Raw genomic sequence first — 21,365 nt, forward strand, 5'->3', positions numbered from 1 at the left:
CTTTCATTTAATTCAGCTCCTTGCGCTTGCCAATGCCTAGAAAATGTGATTAATCACAGCTTGCCAATTTTTTGAGCTTCAAAAGACTTTAGAAGAGCTTCGCGCAAATCTCTTGCTGTCAGAATTACTCGCATTAATCAATTCATCTTGTAGGGTCTTATGCAAAAAAGTGGAAATATTAGAGGATTCTGGCAGAGAAATTGCTATCTTGCAAGATTCTGGCAGAAAAATGGTTATCTTGCAAGTTTCTGGCAGAAAAATGATTATCTTGCAAGATTCTGGCAGAAAATGGTTATCTTGCAAGATTCTGGCAGAAAATGGTTATCTTGCAAGATTCTGGCAGAAAAATGGTTATCTTGCAAGTTTCTGGCAGAAAAATGGTTATCTTGCAAGATTCTGGCAGAATCTTGCAAGATAACCATTCGAAATCGGTAAATGGGGTAATAGTAAAGCGGGGGTTTATTTCCGTGGGGGTTTATTTCCTATCTAAAATGAAGTGATTTTTTTTCCTTGGGGTTTTTTTCGCAATCGGAAAGGTTACATGACAGTATACCTAATGTCAATACAGAGGATTACAAATAGTCTTAATGATTATTTTAATTGAACAAAATATTGGGTATTTTGGCCTTGGGTATCTGGTCCTGACACCTGTGAATTAATTTTCAACTGTGATTGAAAACGGTACTTCTTAGGCCCGCAAACATGCGGTATAGTTTCTAGTTTATCAACCAGCGTACCAAAGGTCAATCCCTGCACTAGATAACCGATAACGTCCCCCCCCCCCCCCCCATAATGGGGAGGGGATATAATTTCGAGGGGGGCTTTAATGGGAAAGACCCCGGGTAGCCTTCGACCTGTCGTCATTGGGGTAGGCCGTATGCAATATTCGTTTTATTACAATTAGACACGATACGCGATACGTATATTTCCTATTCCCTCGTCAGATTACCAACGTTCGGTATATTAATATATCTCAAACAGTTGGTACTTAAGCATCGGTGGTTCAGTGGTAGAATTGTCGCCTGCCACGCGATAGACCCGGGTTCGATTCCCGGCCGATGCAACTTTTTCATTCAGACAAAGCGAAAAAGTATTTGCGGTACACAAAATATATTTCTTTTCTGCGATAATTATCAAAGGGAAGTTGCAATTGTTTACAGCAATGCAATCACGGTTATCGACAATCATGACTTACAATTAAATTGAGAAACAAGTCAATTAAGAGATCCATTCTGTCTAACACCCTCCTAACCCCCCCCCCCCCCCCCCCGACACACACACACACACACACACACATACACACACCGCGGTGGCCGCCGTATTGGCCGACAGGGCGTTTAGCCGACAACCAAAAAATGAGAAATTTAGCCGACAATTTAAGTAAAATGAGCAATAAAACTTATTCTGAAGCTGTGATTGGCCAATTTAAAACACTATTTCGTAAGCGGACAAATATACCGCAGTTTTTTCATCGACTAGTGTAACGAATGTCTATCAACTAGCGTAGCAAAGGTATTTTACCGCATCTGGCCATGCCTCGCGGGCCATGGCCATGCCTCAGCGGCCCGTGGGACTTGATATGAATCTATCACAACCGAACTACTGATTTATGGACCAATGAGACTTTTATGACCAATTGAAGTAAAATTTATGACCAATTATGATAAAACTGTCGGCTAAATTTCCCCATTTTTCCTTGTCGGCTAAACGACCTGTCGGCCAATTTTCCTAGCACCACACACCGCAGTCCATCGTTTATTAAGCGTACAATATTCAACACTCATTATACAGTACACAATAAAGTACTTTTTTACATATTAATGTGCATCATAACACATTCCTTAACTCGGGGGGGGGGGGGGGGGGGGGGGGGGGGGGGGGTTGGGAGTTCAAGACATAATATTTCTCAATTCAGATATAATAAGTTCACATTAAACCATCAGGCTTTGCCATTCCTTCATTTCAGAGTGGATATATCATTATCTCGGTATACGACAGGTATTTCAGTTTCATAAAATTACGATTGCATGTCTCATCATGAAGACAAAAGACACGTTCGTTATTGGATACTCGAGCCCTAGCATGACAACAACATCTACTGTTTCTTCTCTGCTGGCTTCCCCGCCCCTCCTATCACTTTGGACCTCTGCCTCAGCATGTACGTGTACAGTTGGTACAGACCTAGAATCACAAAAATTCCGATTATAGCCACCATCCCCACATATTAACCCCCCCCCCCCATTATGTTATGTTACCATGATTGGGGGGGGGGGGATGGGGATAAAGGTTACATGACCACTAAGCTGGGAAAGCCCAAAGAGTGAACTATAACTAATCGACTATTGCCTGTTTTCATTTTTACATTACACACATTTGCCGGAATTGTTTCACCCCCCCCCCCAAAGTAGATGATGCCCATCTTTGTTATTTTTACACCTTCTAATGGTACACTCTAAATCAGCTCTAATATCTGTATCAGCTCTAATAGACTACAGACATTAATCGAGACAGTATCACACAAATTTCTGTGGAACTGTTTACTTCTCACACACTAATCGTGAACAAAACGTTACCTTTAATAATAAACATACCCGGCAGATTGCCGGAAAATAGCCGCCGTTGATTCCAATAAGCATGATTGGGATTGAACGAATAGAATATATTGAAAAAAAAGATTTTTGTACAAAAATATTTTTTAAGTCCGATTTATTTTGATGGCATTTCGTAGTTGAACATACTTCTGTTTCTTAGAGAGAGGCTACAGGGGCTACTATCAACACCAATAAGCATTAGAGGTGGTAACTAAGACTTATAGGAACGACGTTGAAATAGCGGGCATCTAAAATTGGGCTTTATGGGTTTATCCCGTTTCTATTTCTAACTTCAATTTCTTATACCGACTCTGTTCATTTTGAATTGCTTTGCTGAGCAACTGATGTTCAAATTCACTTTTAGCAGAATGAGAGAAGAGAGAAACTAGCCTAGAGAAGTCAAAAAGATTTCACGCAAAATGTCGAAAAAGCGGCAAAATGGTAAAGCGAAAAAGTTTGACGAAGTAAAAAAAAAATACGAGCGCAATAATAGCCGGCTGAGAAGACGAGGGCGGCTATTAATAAATATACCCGGCATATTAACGAAAAACAGCTGCCATTGATTCACAAAACCACGATTGGTATAAAATGTTTTTTTTCTAAGAACTGTGAAAGAGCGTGCTATTTTCATTGAATTTTGTAGTTAAACATACACTTGTTTAATGAAAGAATACAAGGATTAGTATCAACACCAAAAACCAAGAGACAGTGAAAAAAAGAGAAAAATTCAAATACCAGGATTCTAAAGCAGGACAATCTAAAGAGTTTATCCCGTTCCTATTTATTAATTCTTTTTCCGCCACTGACTCTCCTCATTTTATATTTCCTTGCTGAGCAAATCATGTTCAAAAGCACTTTGAGCCAATTAAGAATATGTATAAATGATAGCTGCTTCGATTAGCCGCCCTCAAATAACCTTAAATTAGAATGACACACACTCCGTGACCTTATCTCCATGAAATTAAGTTAAAACATAACCGACTAAACGTCGGAAGAATTGCTCTCGAACGACTAGTGAGAGCTCTAATCAATTGCAGCCTGCTTCAGTCGGGGGGGGGGGAGTCTAAATGGGACTAAGAAAATCAATAGTGGGCTTCAAATATCCACATTAGAGGTTAACATACACCACTATTAAGATTTAAAGTAAAAAAATGGCACCAGTTTTGGCGCACCTTTCATTTGTCTTTTAGTATTAAATTGCCGCCAATTGAATTGAGCTGCTTGAAATTGTGACTGAGAGAGAATTTTAGATCACGCGAAACGCAAAAAGTCGGCGTAAAAGTCACTCGAAAAGTCAATTGTCAAGCAAAAATTTTGCATAAAAAAGACACACACGTTTACAATAATTGCTATGAACTTCGTTCAAGAGCAATTAAAAATATATTTTGAAAATGCGGAAAGTCACTTTTGAGAGAGGTACGTCACGTGTATAACGTGTAAAATTATGCGAATGAAAAAACAAATGGTCAAAAAAAAATGCGAACACATCCCAAAAACATAGTCAGAAGAATTCAGCAAACGACTCGAAGCAGAAAATTGAACATACTCACTGACCTAAAGCCCGCTCTACATATTCGGCATTTTGAAACAACAATAGAGAAACATGAGAAAAGTAACTGACAGAAATTGATATAGCATTTGAGAAAATTTAATTTTAGTTACAACTCCAGTAACTATTAACAAAAGACCCTGTAATACAGGTAGTCTGCAACAAAACATTACCAACTGATAGATAACCTCATAAAATGGTTTCAGAAAGAGAAAACAGGAAAGACGACCGAGATGACGATGGACAAAACCGAAAAATAAGAATCTCCATAAAATTTTCTACAAAATGCTAAAATGCAACTTCCGAACCATTATTCTTCGCAAATATAGCACTCATCCACCCAATATTTGGCGGAAAACTATTGCAAGTGAAACCTGAAATTTTTTAAATTTATTCAAGTGAGAAGTGCCCAGTTTAGCTTTCAAATTTCTTCCCAACCATTATCGGAGAAAAATTTTAGTAATTTGTTCTGCTAAATCAATCGCTCATCCATTATGCTGCAAAAATACTTAAAAGTTGAAAAAAACAAAGCAGAAACCGAAGAAATAAAAAGAACCCAAACAAAGCCAATATTATTTTCATGTCTTCTGAGCTGCTTCGGTTTTTCTGTGCACGAAGGAAGTACTCAAGCTCTTAAAAAAAGCTGCCCACCGACTTAATACCCACGGCTTTACTTCTTTATTCCGTTTTTGAGGACAAAAAGTCAAATGATCAGGCGAAAAAAAAGATCCGACGAAAAGTCGATAGTACAAAAAATTGCATAAAAAGACCATAGGACTAATCTAATTGCTAAAACATTCGTTCGAGGGCAATTAACAATTATTTAGCGTATATCAATCGAGTTATGTTCATAAGTCGAGGATGATCAAGTTGGGTGCGTGCTGGCTCAAAGCATCGAAAAAATTATCTCGAAGGTTTAAAGAAAGAAGCATCAGTCCAACTGGCCTCAAGCTTTTTTGTCAGACACTTTATGTTGACTAAATAGGCAGCTGAATAAGTTTGGTTACCTAGCGGCCAGAGAAACTGTTGCATCCAGGTGGCCTGGTAGAACGAGAATGCAAAGTTGGCTCTGTTGGGCATGGAGAGGGAGAGGATTTGGTTCTGTCTGATCAGAGGCTGTGCAGAGTAAACTGTCCACATCTCACCCAACACTCCCATCGGATACAACACTATGAACATAGTGTACCTAAACAATACTAAACATTACCGGAAAGTACCTGCCGTTGACCCGACTGACGTTGAGATTGGAACAGTTGAGAAAATACAAAAAAACTGACGACAGCCTCATTTTTTTTCTAAAGTAATTTGGTGTACAGTTTCATTAGATTAGATACATATGGTGAATTCAGTCACTAGATTGGGAGTCACTAGGACAATAAGACTAATACTAATAGCAGTTAGAAGTATAATCTAATAGGCTGACGGCAGCTCAATATTTTTTTTACATGACTCAAGAAGAAACCGCATAAAAGACTATTAAATGAGATCTCGCCATCAGAACGTACAACAGATCCGTTTTCAATGGCTTCATTCTGCAAGAGATGGGCTTTATTTCCAATTCGATTACGAGTTTCAAAATCAGGGTGATGACGATAAGATTACAGGTATTAAATGTACTAGTCAGAAACAGTTCTAGAGAGGCTCTAAGATTAATCCAATCTGTATTTTTTCAGCCTATTTTCTCAAACGCATGCTCTGCTTTTCCTCAAAGACGGTAGCGGGATACTTGAGGCTCTCGGGACAAACCCTTAATGACCTAGTCTTCCTTAATGACCTCAAACCCTTAATGACCTCCGAAAGTGGAGTGCAATCGAAAGATGACCGCACAAGAGTGACCAGGGAAATTTAATCAGTTCTCATGGCATCGGTGAATTTCGGAAAAAAATTGTAAAAACTTTTCACATTGAAAAAATTGGTCAGTGGAATTGCAAGTCAATTTGCCTCATCTCAGCGCGCACCGATACAATTCAAGGACGCTGAATCGGACTATTTGCGCTAAATCAGACACACTTGCGAGGTTGTAGTAAAAACACATGTGGCGAATGCACGCTGAACAGCGTTGCATCCTATGGTGCAAAGAGAACTCCAACTGTTGTCGACGTAATCTATTACAAAAAACTGTTAAATTGATCAATTTAATTCCAGTTTCTGAAACGAAGGCGAAAGCGAGTGCAAAAAGAAATTCGTGATTACTCATTCACCGACTGAAAGTGAGTACTTGGCATAGAAAGGAAATTGCTGCATTCACAAGTTCAGACAAGATCTCATTTGAGATTGTCGTTTTGGGAGACCTTGACCTAAATCTGAGTTACCATCTACCCGGACGGAGGTGAAAGGCAGGGGCAGGCACAGAGCCGCCCGAATGGTTTGCTCTTTTCCGATCATGTTATTCAACTTAAGTTGAGAGTCGGGAAAGCTTTCAACATGAGTGCTGCGCGGACACAATGGCCAAGTTGTTGGCAGTAAAAAAACTAGAATGGGACGCACAAAGATCGTGGATGAACGATCAAAGTATGAACTCGCCCAAAGTTTGGATCGATCAAAGTATGAACTCGCCTCATGAAATGCTTATTATATGAGTTGAAAAATGGCTCAATAAAAGCCCAAGAAATACAACAAAAACTGCTGAAAAAAGCTTAGATATGCACTGAAAACTGAGATACATCTTAAAAATATTAACAGAGCAACAGAAGTATTAACTAAAGCGATTATCAAACACAAGCTCTCAGAAGAAACGGTTGATGAAAACTGACGCCACGCAAAGTAGAATACCTCAAAACAGTTTCCAAATACACTGCACTTTTCAGAAAGATCTGAGAGCAGAAAGATAACGATAAATTGAACAGAAATAAAAGGAATCACAAATTAAGAGAGGTCAAGACCAATGTTACAAAAACTGAAAAACAGCTAGAAGATAATGAAACTAGAATGGCCAAAAAGTCTTGCGAGCACCGTTCAGAACATAATGCAGAAATCAGTTTCACGAACATTACCAACAGCCTTTTAAGACTGACTCGCGAGGCCACGGTGATAGAAGCTCTCGTAGGAACAGAGTTCCGAAGAGTTGTGCGGAGATAACAATGTTGCTAAGGTGACAAAAATCCTCAAGATTGTGAAAAGCACCCGCGAAAAGTAGTTCCAGAAAAGCCGAAACCACTTAAGATTTAGGTCTCCTTCTCACAAAAGCGTTCAAGAGCATCTGAAACAAACAAAGCATGCCAGGCGTATAAGCAAGAGAAATTCATTAGTTTGTTCAAGAAAGGACTGAAGACACCCGATAATTTATCATTCCCTATTTACACTGAAAAGGGAAGAAACGCCAAAAAAGCAACAGTTGAAAAGATCACAAATTGGACAAGCACCATTTTGGCTTCAGGAAATGTAAGAAGCAGCCTTAGATTAAAATGGGGACTTAGAGAAAGCACAACCTAGACGACAGAGAAACTAGAGAACAACCAATACTTGTATTCATAGATATTGACAAAGGTTTTCTCTCAGTTGACAGAGGCCATGATCCAATCTCTGAAAACTTTTGAAGACAAGAAACCCTTCAGAAGCCTGCTATAAACAACAGTCTAGCTATCAAAGATCAACTCGCTCACTCAGATGACATCTTTATATTGGCTAAAAAGAGTCGCAAGCGCAGATCAGTTTAGAAAAACTAGGTCTAGATGTGGAAAGTGCCCGAATGAAAATAACATCTCAAAGACAGAAGTAATGTTGTGACGGTGAATGTGAATCAAGCATACAAAGGCTTGCTGCCTGGGAAACGATTGAATCCGTCTCATAGCTTAACAATCCGCGTTTGATAGCAAACGGCCAATCGAACGAACGACGCGGTGAACAGTACCCTCACTAGAATGATAACTATTCTTAAGTTAGGACCCACGCTGCTAAGATCTACTCTCACAATGGAAACCTAACGTCTGCTATTACAATTATGTGCAAAACCAGTACTGCTGTACGTTATGGAAACAGCCATAACCAGAGAAGAGGAAAAAGAAAAGGGGGTTCTTTTGTCAACAAAGACCGTCGAATAGTCCTTATTACATTCAGCGGGAAAACCCATATCAATGAAAAAAGTCGCAGTAAACGTTCCTCTAGGAGACATTAAGATAGCTGCTTGATAATGAGTTCATTACGAGCCGAGAAGGAAAACTTATGCTAATGCTTGGGTATGTGTTACCGTTGTTGAGTTAGGCATTGCGAGTAAAAGCCGTCTGAGATCAGATTGAACACTCAACGAAGCCAGAATACACAAGTGAATACTCAAGTTGAATCGGTTTATACGAGATAACAAATTGTTCAAAGCAAAAAGAGAAACTGTTCCAGAGCATCTTGCAACAAGAAAGGAGGTACTAAAACATCTCAGAATTATATTAAAAGTGACAAGGAATCTTTTCCCGGCCACTAAGCCCATACATGCCAATCGCGCGTCCGACAGTTTTGGGTTCCTTTTACCAGTTAGAATTGGGAGCGTGCTTCGTGGGACATATGGAAGTGCTATGCCCAGCCAAAATCCTCCGCGGAGGGTTGGTAAATCAGTGCATGGACGTGATCAGAAACCTCCTCGCGGTTCCCCGAGTGACTGCTACGAGCTAAATTAGTGGCAGTTAGGTAAGCAACTCTTGTTCAGATTTCCTTGCCAGTCCTGAACTCACATCAGCACAAGCAAGAGCCTCAGATTTATTAGGAGTCGAGGCAGAGTATTAAATACCAACCGTAAAAGGTAAAAATTGTGGTTAAAAACTTTTTGTAATAATGTCTCCATGTGGAAATGTCTCTTGCGAAGTAAAATATTGCAACAACTTTAACAACCGTTTTAGTAGGCAAGGGAATCCTGGTTAGTAAGGTTGTTGCATGAGGGATCTGGAGATAATTTCTACACTGTATGACTGAAAAATGGTTAGCGCGTGTTGCGAAAACTGGATGTGATCCCTGCGCACACTTAGTATCTAAAGGGAAGGCCATCTATTAGGAATTACAGTGGAAGGTCTACAGGTCTTACAGTGTAAGGTCTTAGATGGACAAAAAGATGAAGTAATAGTAGCCCTATTATCAACAAGAAGCTCTGGTCTCATGGCTGAATTCGTTCACCTGAAGGTTTGATGACTATATATCTAACGCTCCGGCCAAAGGTGAGATGAACACAAATTGCAAAATACTCAAACTATACTCATTACTTTACACTATTTTTGAAGCTGTATATTCGTTTTTTTTACAAACCACACCAAAGTTTAGTTTATGAGTGTTGCGACCAAATAAGCGAAAATTGCCTCTCTTTAAACAAGAAAATGTGACTTGTATTCCATTATTTGTGGCAAAAAATATGCATCACAGAAGTTACAATCGCTCAATCAATTATGTGATAGCAATTAAAGAAAAAAGATAATAGATCAACAACCTGAGCCATGTAATGAGGTAAACGCCTTTGCCCATGACCTGCAGGGCATAGAAAGAGTACCGCACCACTTCTGTGATTGACCATGCAAACAGAAGGAGAGGAATCCCAGGACTACTCTTAGCCGAAGGAACTTGCTCCACTATCAGCCAAACTATGTAATTCCGAGAGAACACTTGTCCTAAGGTTTGAACTGCGTTCGACTTCACCAGACCTAAACATACTCAATCCATTGTAACCATTGATCATGATCGGGTCTATTAGATTTAGGAAAATCACGGAAAAAATTCCCAGCTTAAATCTAGAGCGAACACGGCACCTCGCTTGATTCCATGCGTGGCTCAGACAGTTCGCACATACGTATTTGACAGTATACAACGCATAACATTACTTCACTTGGCAGCATTTTTCTAATATTCTTTTGTTTTTGCATGCTGAAAGAAAAACATCTTTGAATAAGATAATGCAAACAGTCCGGTTGAGTTTCAGAATTATTCTTGTCATACAAGGTATTCACTCTGCTTTATCAGTTCATCTCGTCTGTTTTCCGTGTTTGACAGACTTCGAAAAAATGAAAAGCTTCCGAGGAAACACAAGCGGGCGATTCACACTGGAGCAGACAAAAAAGCCAAATTGAAAGCAAAAGAAAAAATCTTTATCCGTATTGTATATGCATCTTAGTTTTATTCGGCACAAAAATCTTATTAAAATTTCTAAAAAAAAACAGCGAATAAAAAACCCTGGAATCCTGGTTGCTCATACAAAATATTTTTCCAGTTTTCACAAGCACTATTCTTAACAAATAAGTGGCTGTAAAACAATCAGGTGGCTGCACTCAATTTTTTTAAAAAATCCCAAGACCTTTCATTTAAAATTTCATTTCAAAAATAACCAATGAAAAATTAAATCGGGCGTGTAAATTTGAATTTGACCTCGACAAATCGGTGCTCAACCACCTGAGCAGGTAAGTTGAAAAATTTCTTCAGGCATTTCATTATTTCTGTTCTGTGGCCAAAAGTTGTGGCAATGAGCCTAAACACAAGAGAGAGAGAGAGAGAGAGAGAGAGAGAGAGAGAGTTTAATTTACCGAATTGGGTATTAAAAAGCATGAAACAGAACTACTTAACATAACCGACTAACATCAGGCGAATTGCTCTCATACGACCGGCGATATGATGGCTTCGTAAGTAGCTAGCCATGGTTAAGTGAGGCTAGCTTTAGCTTAATTGAAGGTGCGTGAGGTAAGCGCAGCGAGTAGGGGGTTCACCGGGGGGGGGGGGGGGGGGTCAATCGAAGGGGCTGGACGATGGGTCTTTGGCTGCACGGCCCCTTACGCGGCCTGAACGGTGCTCAGGGGGTGAGGATTGAGGGGGGGGGGGGTGAAGTGAGGGGGGTCTGATGTGGCGGAAGGGGGGTGTTTGGTCAAACTCTAAGAACTGCCCTTCACACCATAAGTATAAGTCTACAAAAAAGTTTCTGTTAATCGCATCCATGGAGACTAGTGAGCTGAAGGGCTATAAGAGACCTTAATGCCCGCTGGGCGCTACCTGTTTATCCCGTTTTTGAGGACAAAAAGTCAAATGGGTCAGACGACAAATAGCATAATATAGAACAGCACTAATATAATTGCTACATACAAAAAACGGTCAGAATCTGTTGAACTCAAAACAAATAGGCAACGAAAACATTTCTTCAGTGGGACAAACCCAAGACTTACGAAAATTGACTTCTGAAAATCGGGGAAAGCCGCAACAACTTTCTCAGAATATATGAACCATTGACCATTGGCTCTGTGATCGTTATCAGCAAATCAACAAAAAATATGTTACAAACAGCGAAAAAAACAGACGAATTAGAAAAACATAGCTGGCTAATGGCCAAAAATAGCTGCTATAGATTTCTCGATCTGCAATATCAAAAATATAGTAAAGGAAACAGACCAAAAAAGGAATTTCTTTTTCAAATGCTGATATGTTATATTTTGAATAATAATCTATTGACTTATTGCTGCTTCTAATAGCCGCCTCAGATAACCTTAAATTAGAGTGACACACACTCACTTGACCTTATCTCTTTGAATTGAAGTAAAGACAAGACAATTTCAGAGTGAGGAAGTCATTTTTGAGAGTGAGGTAAGTCACGTGTGACCAAAAACTTGACCATCACTCGAATAAACAAAGAACTCACTCAACTGCGAAAATGACGTCAAACACGTAATTTAGTGTAAAATGCTTGAATCGAATTAACAAAAAGTAGATTTTAAGTGGTTGTGACATCATATGGTCGTCACAAACAGCTTGACGGCGAAATTAAAAAACATAGCAGGACAAGTCCTGACGTACAATTCAAAGAATTTTCATTGACTAAACAGAAAACTAGACCTAGAACGGACTATGACTGGATTGATAAAACCATTTAGAAAATCCGATCCAAAAAAAACGAAAAAAAAACAGTAAAAATCAAAGTCAAATTGCCGCATGTGAACAAAAAACCACTAGCGAGAAAGCGAATTTTGTTCAAACACCGTTTTCTCACTCTACTTTAAATTTGGAGTGAAATTTCACGCCGCAAAACCACTCGCGTTTTCGCTCCACTTACTGTTTCGGCGTGACCAAAATCAATACTCCAATTTGACTTCAAAAATCATAAAAATGTGTGAACAGATCTTAAAAGACAGCGCCCCAATACAATTCAAATTCTTTGAATTGTAAAAAGACATAGCAGGACAAGTCTTGACTTAAAATTAAAGAAATTTCAATGACTAATCATAAAACTAGACCTGGAATGGATGGATTGGTAAACCATTTAGAAAAAATTGCGATGAAACATTTTTTGTAAAGAGTAAAAATTAATGTCAAATTGCCGCATGTGAACAGAAAAATTGCACCCGAGAACGCGAAATTGTACTCAAACCCCGTTTTCTCACTCTACTGTAAAATACGAGTTCAAAAAAATCACGCCGCAAAATCACTTGCTTTTACGCTCCACTTCCTGTTTCGGTGACCAAAATCACTACTTCAATTTGACTTCAAAAATCATGAAAATGTGTGAAAAGATGTTAAAAATCATAGCAGGATGACGTATATTTAAAAAAATTTTCATTGACTAAACAAAAAACTAGACCTAGAACGCACTATGAGAGAATTGATAAAAACATTTGCAAACAAAATTAGATCAAATAAAAAAAACAGAAGTTCAATGTCAAAATGCCGTATGTGCACAAAAAACCACGAGCGAGAAAGAGAAATTTAGTTCACACAAAAAACTAGGTCTAAAATGAACTCAGCATGGATAGGGGAAACCACTTAGAGAAAATCCAATCCACAAAATCGAAAAAACAGTAAAAATCAAAGTGAAATTGCCACATGTGAACAAATAACCACTAGCGAGAAAGCGAATTTTTGTTCAAACACCGTTTTGTCACTCTACTTCAAAATTAGATTGAAAAATGTTCACGCCACAAAACCACTCAATTTTTCGCTCCACTTCCCGTTTCGGCGTGACCAAAAACACTACTCCCATTTGACTTCAAAAATCATGAAAATGTGTGAGCAGAGCTTAAAAAATGACAGCAACCCAATACCATTAAAATTCTTTGAATTGTCAAAAAAGATAGCGCCCCAATACAATTCAAATTCTACAGCGTCCCAATACAAAAAAAACCAAGAGAAGGGCAATAATTGCCCCATCTATTGCAGTGCGACTATTAAAAAAGTTCTGTGACAAAAAACGTTTGCGAGCCTTGACCTATGATGACAATTAATCCCTGTAACGAATACCGCTTCTCAATTCACACGAGATAGGAGAACACCGATAGCAAAAACTTATGCTGTATTAACTATCGTCTAAAAAATTGGAGACGAGTTATTGAAGCATGTTGACAATGAGTGTCATACCTGGACGCTTTTGCATGTGACGAGACGGACCAGATTATTGCAGAAGTAAATTACGTCTTTTTCAAAGAAACACTGGTTGCAGCTCGCACGACCATATCTTGAGTATAAAAGAAAATAGGGAAACGGCGGAAAAATTATGAGATACTTTGAAGAAAAACAAACAACTCATAAGAGAAGGCAGCAATATAAAAATAAAGAAAGCAACGCGGGCGTGGTTCAAGGTCAAGAGAAGACAGACATTCTCGCCTGACAAAACGAACGCAAGCATTAGGGGTAGAAGCAACAATGGAAAGTAACATGCCACAATTACCAAATACGTACGTAGATAGTAACAAGAATGAATCAAATACAAAAGGAACGGACCAATGTTAAAAATATGAGTACAGTTGAAAAAAATGTTGCGTGAAAAGAAACAAACACATTTTGAACAACAACTTCAACAATCGACAAACACATTCTGAACTGAGAGTACAGCCCATTCGCATGAAAATCAAAAGAAGTGTGGAAGATTAGGCCATGTATAAGGATGGCCCACGATAGACGAGACAAAAAGGTCACCTTTGAATGATATCACAAACTAAAAGCAACAAGCATCTAAGGCAAATATAAATGTAATCCTAGATACTGGATTAGACTATTAGCAGATGCAAGTATAGACCAACTTTAAGTTGAAACGAAAGCTAAAGTCAAAAAAGTATTGAGAACAGTTCGACAGGCTTTTCCATATCTCCGAAAGTAATCAGGTTAGTCCAATTTCCCTACGAGTTATATATAAGACTTGGTCCTGGGCCAATTTTGGGCTCGATTCCAAAAAATTAGCTCAGGAAACTTGCCTGTTGAAGTTTGGTTACCTTTGAGAAAAAGCAGAAAGTTGTTTATCCCGTATTGGAGCAAGAAACTTTTCAATCCACGAAGGGCCTGTGATAAGTCATATTTGTTGGTTTTTTGTAGTAATGAGACCTTGTTATTAAATAACAGATAATGCGATTTTCGTCTGGGTCAATGTAGACTATAACTCAGCCATTCTGTGTTTTTGGACAATTTGGCACAACTTTTTGCAATAAAGGATATAAATTAGCTATTACAGCGGTTAAGCCTGCTTTCAGTGCAGCATCGCTTGATGTGCACTGATCAACAGGAAGGGCTTGCTGCAAAATTTTGCCAGGAAACTAACGAAAAACTGCTAGAGTTTTGAAACAAAACTAAGTTAATGTCCGGATCATCAATTTTTCTGCTAAGACTGCTGGACGTTCGAGGCACTGACGATCCTTGCAGGTTTCAGCATTTTATGATACTAGATCATACCTCGTCAAGCTTGGTGTCACGGTTTGGTATTTTTGGTTTTCGTTTCCTTGAAGAATCGATTTTTCCGTTGTCGACGCTGCACTCTGCGAAAGGGACACATTTGTTTCAATCGTTCATTAATAGCAGTATAAAGTTTCAGTATTAGTAGCTGTGCTGAAAAAAATCGTCAGGAACTACCGTGTCAGCACATTTATTTGTATGAGGGACCACAAAAAGATATTTCGCGAACAGATGGATGCCACTAAGCACGTATTTGTATACCGGTGAGCTAAAGTTCTCACAAGATCTATTCAAAGTTAAGTTCCCTAGGAAGAATCGTAGGTATGACAAGGACTGCAGTGGGTGTATGGACTGTTTCCCTTTGAGGTTTTTCATCTAAAAGCCTGTTGAAAAGATTTGGATAAGATCGGCGACGGAAATCTTGTATTGTGCGGTCAATTCCTGAGTCCAGCTGTTCTGGGATTGTGTATTCTGTTAAAGACCTCTTTCCAGAGATGTTTTGGAAGGCAATACCTCTGTTCCTTGCTGCTTCCACTGAGTAACTGTCTGTATATCTTTATCTTTTTGCTATTCGGTTTTGAGGATCATTAGATCCATTTCTGCATTGACATCTAGGAAATCTAGCAGATTTCAAAAGAGAACCGAATTTTCAGTTGGTCTAATTAGTTTAAGGAAGCCCATGTCAGCTTCTGATTCTAATGTTTCTCCAGTTGTTTCATAGAGTTGGTATTTTTTACAGTCCTGAATCAGATTCGGATCGTCCTTTATCTCTTCAAAAGATTCCATGATTTGGTTAAGGCTTGCTTCCACATCGGGTGTCTGAGCTGTCGTATCCACTTCAATTTCGTTCACTGGAATATTTTCCGTTTTTTTTAAAAAAAGTGGCATTTTTACTCGTTTTCCCGCAAGACAAGAAGTCTGCAGCGAGGTTTTCTCTTCTCGGTATGTAGGCGTTAGCTATATCGAATAAAAAACACGATCCAAAAAATTCCGAAGCGACGATCCAAAAAATTCCGAACTGAGAGAAGATTCTGTTGTCTGTCAGACAAACAGTTGGCTTCGGTACCCCCCAAATATAGAGTGCAAATTGCTCAATGGCATAATAGGTAGCTAAGAACAGTAGTGAGAGCAGCGATAGGAAAGAAACAGGCATGCACATTTTTCGCCGTAATCTTCTGATCAATGTAATATTTAATCATCAGCACGAATCCTGCTGAAAAATAACTGGCGTCAAAAAAAACAGAATGAAGTACTTGATTGTGAAGACTCACAGTTAAATTAGTTGGGTTCAAAGATAGTTTTAAAGAATTTCCAAGTTTTTGTAATGCGTGTCGTCTCATTCATTTTGAGCCCATGCAAAGAAGTTTGAAGAAGGTCATAAGTTCTTCTCTGAGAATTCGTATATTGCATTTAAAGAACTGTAGAAAAACTTGCCGTTCAACTTGCTTAGTGCTTTTTGGCACAACTAAATTAAATAGGAACTTTGAGTGAGGTGATATGCCGTTAGGGGTAATAACTTTCCCAAAAAATTGCATAGATTGCATGGCTATTTCGCATTTCTCTGGTCAAAATTTCTCTAGTCAGAGATTTTTCAAAAAGTTGGTTCTAGTCGTTCGAATGTTTTAACTCCACATCCGATGTCGTCCATGAATTGTATGCAGATATCCCTTGCAGGACATGGATCCGGATAGCCTTGTATGAAGGCGCTTAATCCAGTGACAATTAAGCCAAGGCTCGGCCCCAAACACTTGTGGGCGGATGTGCGAGATGAAACATTAAATGCTAGAAGCATTGTTGATATATTACCCTCCATCTGAGCGCAGTGGTAGGCCTGTGAGCAATTCAGTTTTGTAATAAGTTTTTCCAACGAATTGATTTTTCGCATCGTTTTTATTTGATATTGGGAAATTAGTATTTATACAGTAATTCATCAAGAAATGATTCACACGTCGGAGATCGATCAGCAATCCTAGTTTCCCTGATTGTTTACAATGGGCGCAAAGCGGGCTGTTGTAGTTCGATACAGAAAGCGTTTTGATCAGTCGTTGTTAATGCAAAAGAGCAAGTTCAATATGAAACAGATCTCGGAGGTGGACAGGTGAAGAAGGTCCCTGTACGTATAGTGATCTCTAGTGTTTGAGTGTAAATTTCACTTTGAGTTCGCTATTGTAATCAATATTGAAACGGTGTTTGGCAAAGATATCAGGGAAATCGGGCAAATCCTCAAAAACATTTCGTTCTTCCAGATTTAAAGATTTAATACAGAGTCCAAAACCATAAAATGTATTGTAGTTGTTGTTGCGGTTTATTGTTTCCTTGTTTCGAGAAATCTTGTATAAGTTGATTAACCATGCTTAAAGATGATGTTATGGCTAAGTTTGTGCCCTACTTTCGTTCAGTATCTCTATTCAACTACATTTTTCAATTTTTTCTCCAACTTCTACCTTTGTTTCGATTACGAATTGAGTGTTGGGTTGAATGGAATTTTTCTTCGTTGTGAATGCTGACACCTTTTCGTCCTCACTTGTCCTCTTGGTTCGCTTGCTGGCTTTATTTCTTTAATTTGTATTATGTCTGATCTATTGATTAAGTTTTTGCACGCGTTCATTATTGAAGTGTTTTTTGAAGAAATCATGACATAAAATGACAGTAATTACTGCAGGTAAGACCAGGAAGATTCCGGTAAAATGTTTGGGTGCAAGTTGGAACTTTGAATCTGTATGACAAATGGAACTTCTTGTCTGTATGCCATTTTGACTTTTTGAGGTTGGTGAGTCAAATACCAGAGGTTTCTCCGCAACCAAATTTTTGTACAAGTGTTTATTAATGACATTTGCGCACACATCAGTATCTAAAAATGCTCGTTTGTTAGGTTTGAATCAAATAGTAATTTGAGGAGTGATAAGGTTGAGCATGACAATGTTCTTTCCTGATTCGTGTTTCAATTTTGTTGAAAGAGACGGTGACTTGGGAAATGTAATAGGCCTGGGTGGTCTAATTAATTTTTTGGCTGGTGGTGGAATAACAACGCTTTCTCTGGGGAACTTTAGGTATCTCGAATGGCACATGGATTTGCCTTATGGTGTGGCTAACCACAGATAACAGAAAACTTTCCTAGTTGTGTGAGTAGCAAATAAGGCTGACTCGGTTCCCGTGCTTCTCCCTGTTCTGGTCTTGGCTGTTGTAATTGATATTATTGTTGTTGTGTTGATTGGTGTTTAACTTATGGCCATGGACCGCATTCTTTATAGCTGTGAGCCATCCTCAGGATATTCTTCAGTTCTACACAATTCCCGGAGACAATTGTTGGCTGGCAACAGTACATGAGTCATTTACTGTCGCTGCAGCTGCCTGTTCCCTCGATTTTGACCTGATAGAGCCCAACATTTGCTGTTATGAAGATACGCTTTATTTGAGCTGTCTTGAAGTCTTCCGCTGCTTGTTAACAATCGTTTCTTGTAGGAGTTTCTCGGTCGAATCTCGTCTGCTCCAAATCCGGCAATCCTGCTGCTACTAAATTTAGAGGCGCGAATACGGCCAATTCAGGTGTCGGGTAAACTTGTTGCGCATTTCTCTGTAGTGTGACTAAAAAGTTCTTTGGTGTATCTTTTTGAATCGAAACGCTGCTGCTCTTACTTTAAAATTTGGACTAGCAATAGTACGTTACAAAAATGTTCTCGAACCGTTGTTCAGCAGAAGTCCTCGATCGCTCTTGTAGCTGCAGGTGTTGTTGTGCATGAAAAGGGCGCAAGGCGGCATCATGGAGGTGACTTAGCAGGGAGTTTGGCTGCTACAGCACCAGCGCCATCGATCTTTCGTCGGAAAAACTGTGCGAATTGAAGGAAGTTTTTGTTTTCCTCACAACTGTACAGCTCATCATTTCCTGTGCGTTGGATATTTGTCGCTTGTTTAATTTACAACACAGAAAATGTGACATGCGATGAAGAACGATTTCAACTATGGTGTTACTAGGTTTATGGATGGTAACATAGCAGATAGCATGGCTAAGGGCTAGTTATGAGCGAGAGCAAAAATTTAGTCAGTTAAAACAAAATAAGCACCTGTTATTGTGTTTGGGTTTCTTAACCTAAAAATAGAAGAGGTATCTTTTGTTTGTCTCCGTCGTTGATGACGGTAGATGCAACTTCAGCGCTGAAAATAGTCTAGATCTACATTCCAGCAAAAAATATTTCCCTGTCACTCTATAAGAGTAAACACATCTAGATCGCCAATACTCTGATTTTGATAAAATAGATCTCTATCGATTTTCGGTTTCAGATTTTTTTGCACACCTTCACTTTTCATATGAATTTTCGTAATAAAATTCGTTGAAGTAATCAAAACTCAGACTTTTGCGAAATTGTATTTTCAATTTATCGGCTTTATTTTCTGTCAGCATTAAGTATATGTTCGTTCTTATTTAATTAGACCAAAGCGCGTGTTTCCTAGCATCGGAGCATGTTCGGACACTTTATTTGTTTGGGTTTCTTAACATATCAAACCCAAACAAATAATTTGTTTGACATACGAAGATATACACGGTTGTTCGCAGTTTTCTGGGAAAAAAACGAAATGTATGAACGAGCACCTAAGAGGATGTAATATTTTACAGTCTAGCCTTTTCATTGGAGCCCTGCTTCCTTCCAAAATTTAATTGTTTCTGAACTTTTAAGGACATCAAAAATATTAGTCTTTGATTGAAAAAGCAAAAACTAAAAAGCATCGGCAAGCCGGATCTATTCTGTTTCGGCCCCTCAGCTTAGTGAGCTTAAATCTTTTATGACCCCCCAGACGCACGTGCTATTTTCTTACATAGTAACGTGCTATATAACAACATTCAATTTGTAACTGGGGATCATAAAAAACACTGGGGGCCGAAACAGAATAGATCCGGCAAGCCATTGAAAAACCAATCACTGAATGAATGAAAAGTTAAAATATTAGCAAAAATCAGAGAAATCTACACAAAACTAAATGTCTACACCGGCTACGTAGTGCCCATCGTAACCTATGCTTCTCAGATATGGATGCCAAACAAAGCAAACTCTGAGCAACTAGAAAGTCCAAAAGCTGTCCACTCGGTGGATTCTAGGTGGAGATCGGGAAAGCCCTGCAAAGTGCCTATGACGTCACAAGACAGTTGCAAGGAGGTGAGCTTCCAATAGCCAAAACCAGGCTGCAAAAGACTGATGACAACTTCTTTTTACTAACTAAGAGACTCTACAACTGCCTTATCCGCGCCTGTCCCAACTTTTACATTTTGTAAAAGTCCATATTCAAATTTCAATTTTAAATATGGACTTTTACAAAAATTTCAATTTTAAATATGGACTTCTACAAAAAACTTTTACAAAAAACCCAACAAACGGACTCTAACTGACAATTCTGTGAATTTCTTCAAAAGGAAATACAACGAGACAAACAAATGCACATGGAGACTATTATGCTGATGTGGAAACTGCAACATCTTTGAAAAGCTACGACTAACGTAAAACTCGGACTGCAAAACGGGGAAACCACCCAGGGAACTTGCCCTGAAGTTTATTCTACTACTACTAAATAGCAGCAAGACTCACAGTTTTAAAACCGCAAGAAATGGGCAAAAGGACACCCAAATGGTCTAAAATGAGACGACTGTGTCAGAAACTTTTTCTCAGATAAATGTTCATATGAAATCTAGATGCAGTCAGCTTAAAAACGAAAAGAGGGATCTTTTACGTTTGTGCGAGGAGTAGGTAATAACCAGACTTAATTCAATTTTAAATTTGGAAAAGCTTAATTGAGTTAAAAACCTGTTAAAAAGTAAAACAAACAGGGTAGGATCCACCCAATGGACGGAAATTCAAAAACGTACATATCTAAAAGCGTAACCTAAAAACACCAGTCCAAAACACTCAATGAATAGGGTTGCTAAGGGGCCATTCCAGCTGTACGTCGCCACAAATCTTACATACCTAAAAGAGCATGAACAACTTCTAGGAAGGCAAGAGTCTGGAAAATTTTCAGTGCAAACTCCACTTCATATGTGTACATTTCTTTAAAGCCATCATTTGTGAAAACTGACAATCCACAGAGACCCAAAATGTAACTCCACCTAAATTAGCATAGAACCCAATGAAATACATGCTCAACCTTAATATGACAATGAAATATGTGACCAACCCCAAAAATTGTACAAAGTTGTAGAAAACTAAATACGAGGTTGATAAACTCATGTCAAACTGAAACCTAAAAGACGTAAGATTTTCGCACGCTGAACGCGATTGAAGATTCGATTTTCAAGTCGATTTGACAACAAAAGGCGGATCTCTACCATTTTACCCCAACCCCACCCCCGAAAGCTCAGAGGACATGTAATTTCGTATAGCCCCCATTGCTGAACATACCATAATGAGTGGCTACTTTTTTTTTTTTGGGGGGGGGGGGGGCTATAATCGGAAACAGCCCTGAAGGCACTAAGGAATACACGGCAATTATGTATAGCCGAGATACATTTGAAGTCAAGTCAACGAGAACTTATGGCGTTAATCGAGAACCACTTAAAGGTTCGAGATGTTAAGCCAGAATTTCGACGTGACTACCGCAAAGTCAGTAACCTAGCTTAACAGACGCTACTTTAAGTT

General features: G+C 38.8%; 1 protein-coding gene and 1 non-coding gene across 2 annotated transcripts; one reads left to right on the plus strand and one right to left on the minus strand.

Moving 5' to 3' along the window:
• Positions 1–992: 992 nt before the first annotated feature.
• On the plus strand, positions 993–1,063 carry Trnag-gcc (transfer RNA glycine (anticodon GCC)). Its single transcript has one exon. It is a non-coding gene; the product is annotated as a tRNA-Gly (tRNA).
• An 817-nt stretch (positions 1,064–1,880) lies between these two features.
• LOC142355898 (very-long-chain (3R)-3-hydroxyacyl-CoA dehydratase hpo-8-like) lies at positions 1,881–21,034 on the minus strand. Its single transcript, XM_075407920.1, has 5 exons — positions 20,905–21,034; positions 20,697–20,836; positions 9,545–9,755; positions 5,148–5,326; positions 1,881–2,181 (listed from the first exon to the last, which is right to left on the minus strand). Exons 1-5 carry the CDS (start codon positions 20,955–20,957, stop codon positions 2,096–2,098), a joined length of 669 nt encoding a protein of 222 aa, XP_075264035.1. The 5' UTR covers positions 20,958–21,034; the 3' UTR covers positions 1,881–2,095.
• Positions 21,035–21,365: the final 331 nt, after the last annotated feature.

Source organism: Convolutriloba macropyga, chromosome 2 (genome assembly GCF_964194025.1).
Source record: "Convolutriloba macropyga chromosome 2, txConMacr16.3, whole genome shotgun sequence".
NCBI classification, from domain to species: Eukaryota; Metazoa; Xenacoelomorpha; order Acoela; family Convolutidae; genus Convolutriloba; species Convolutriloba macropyga.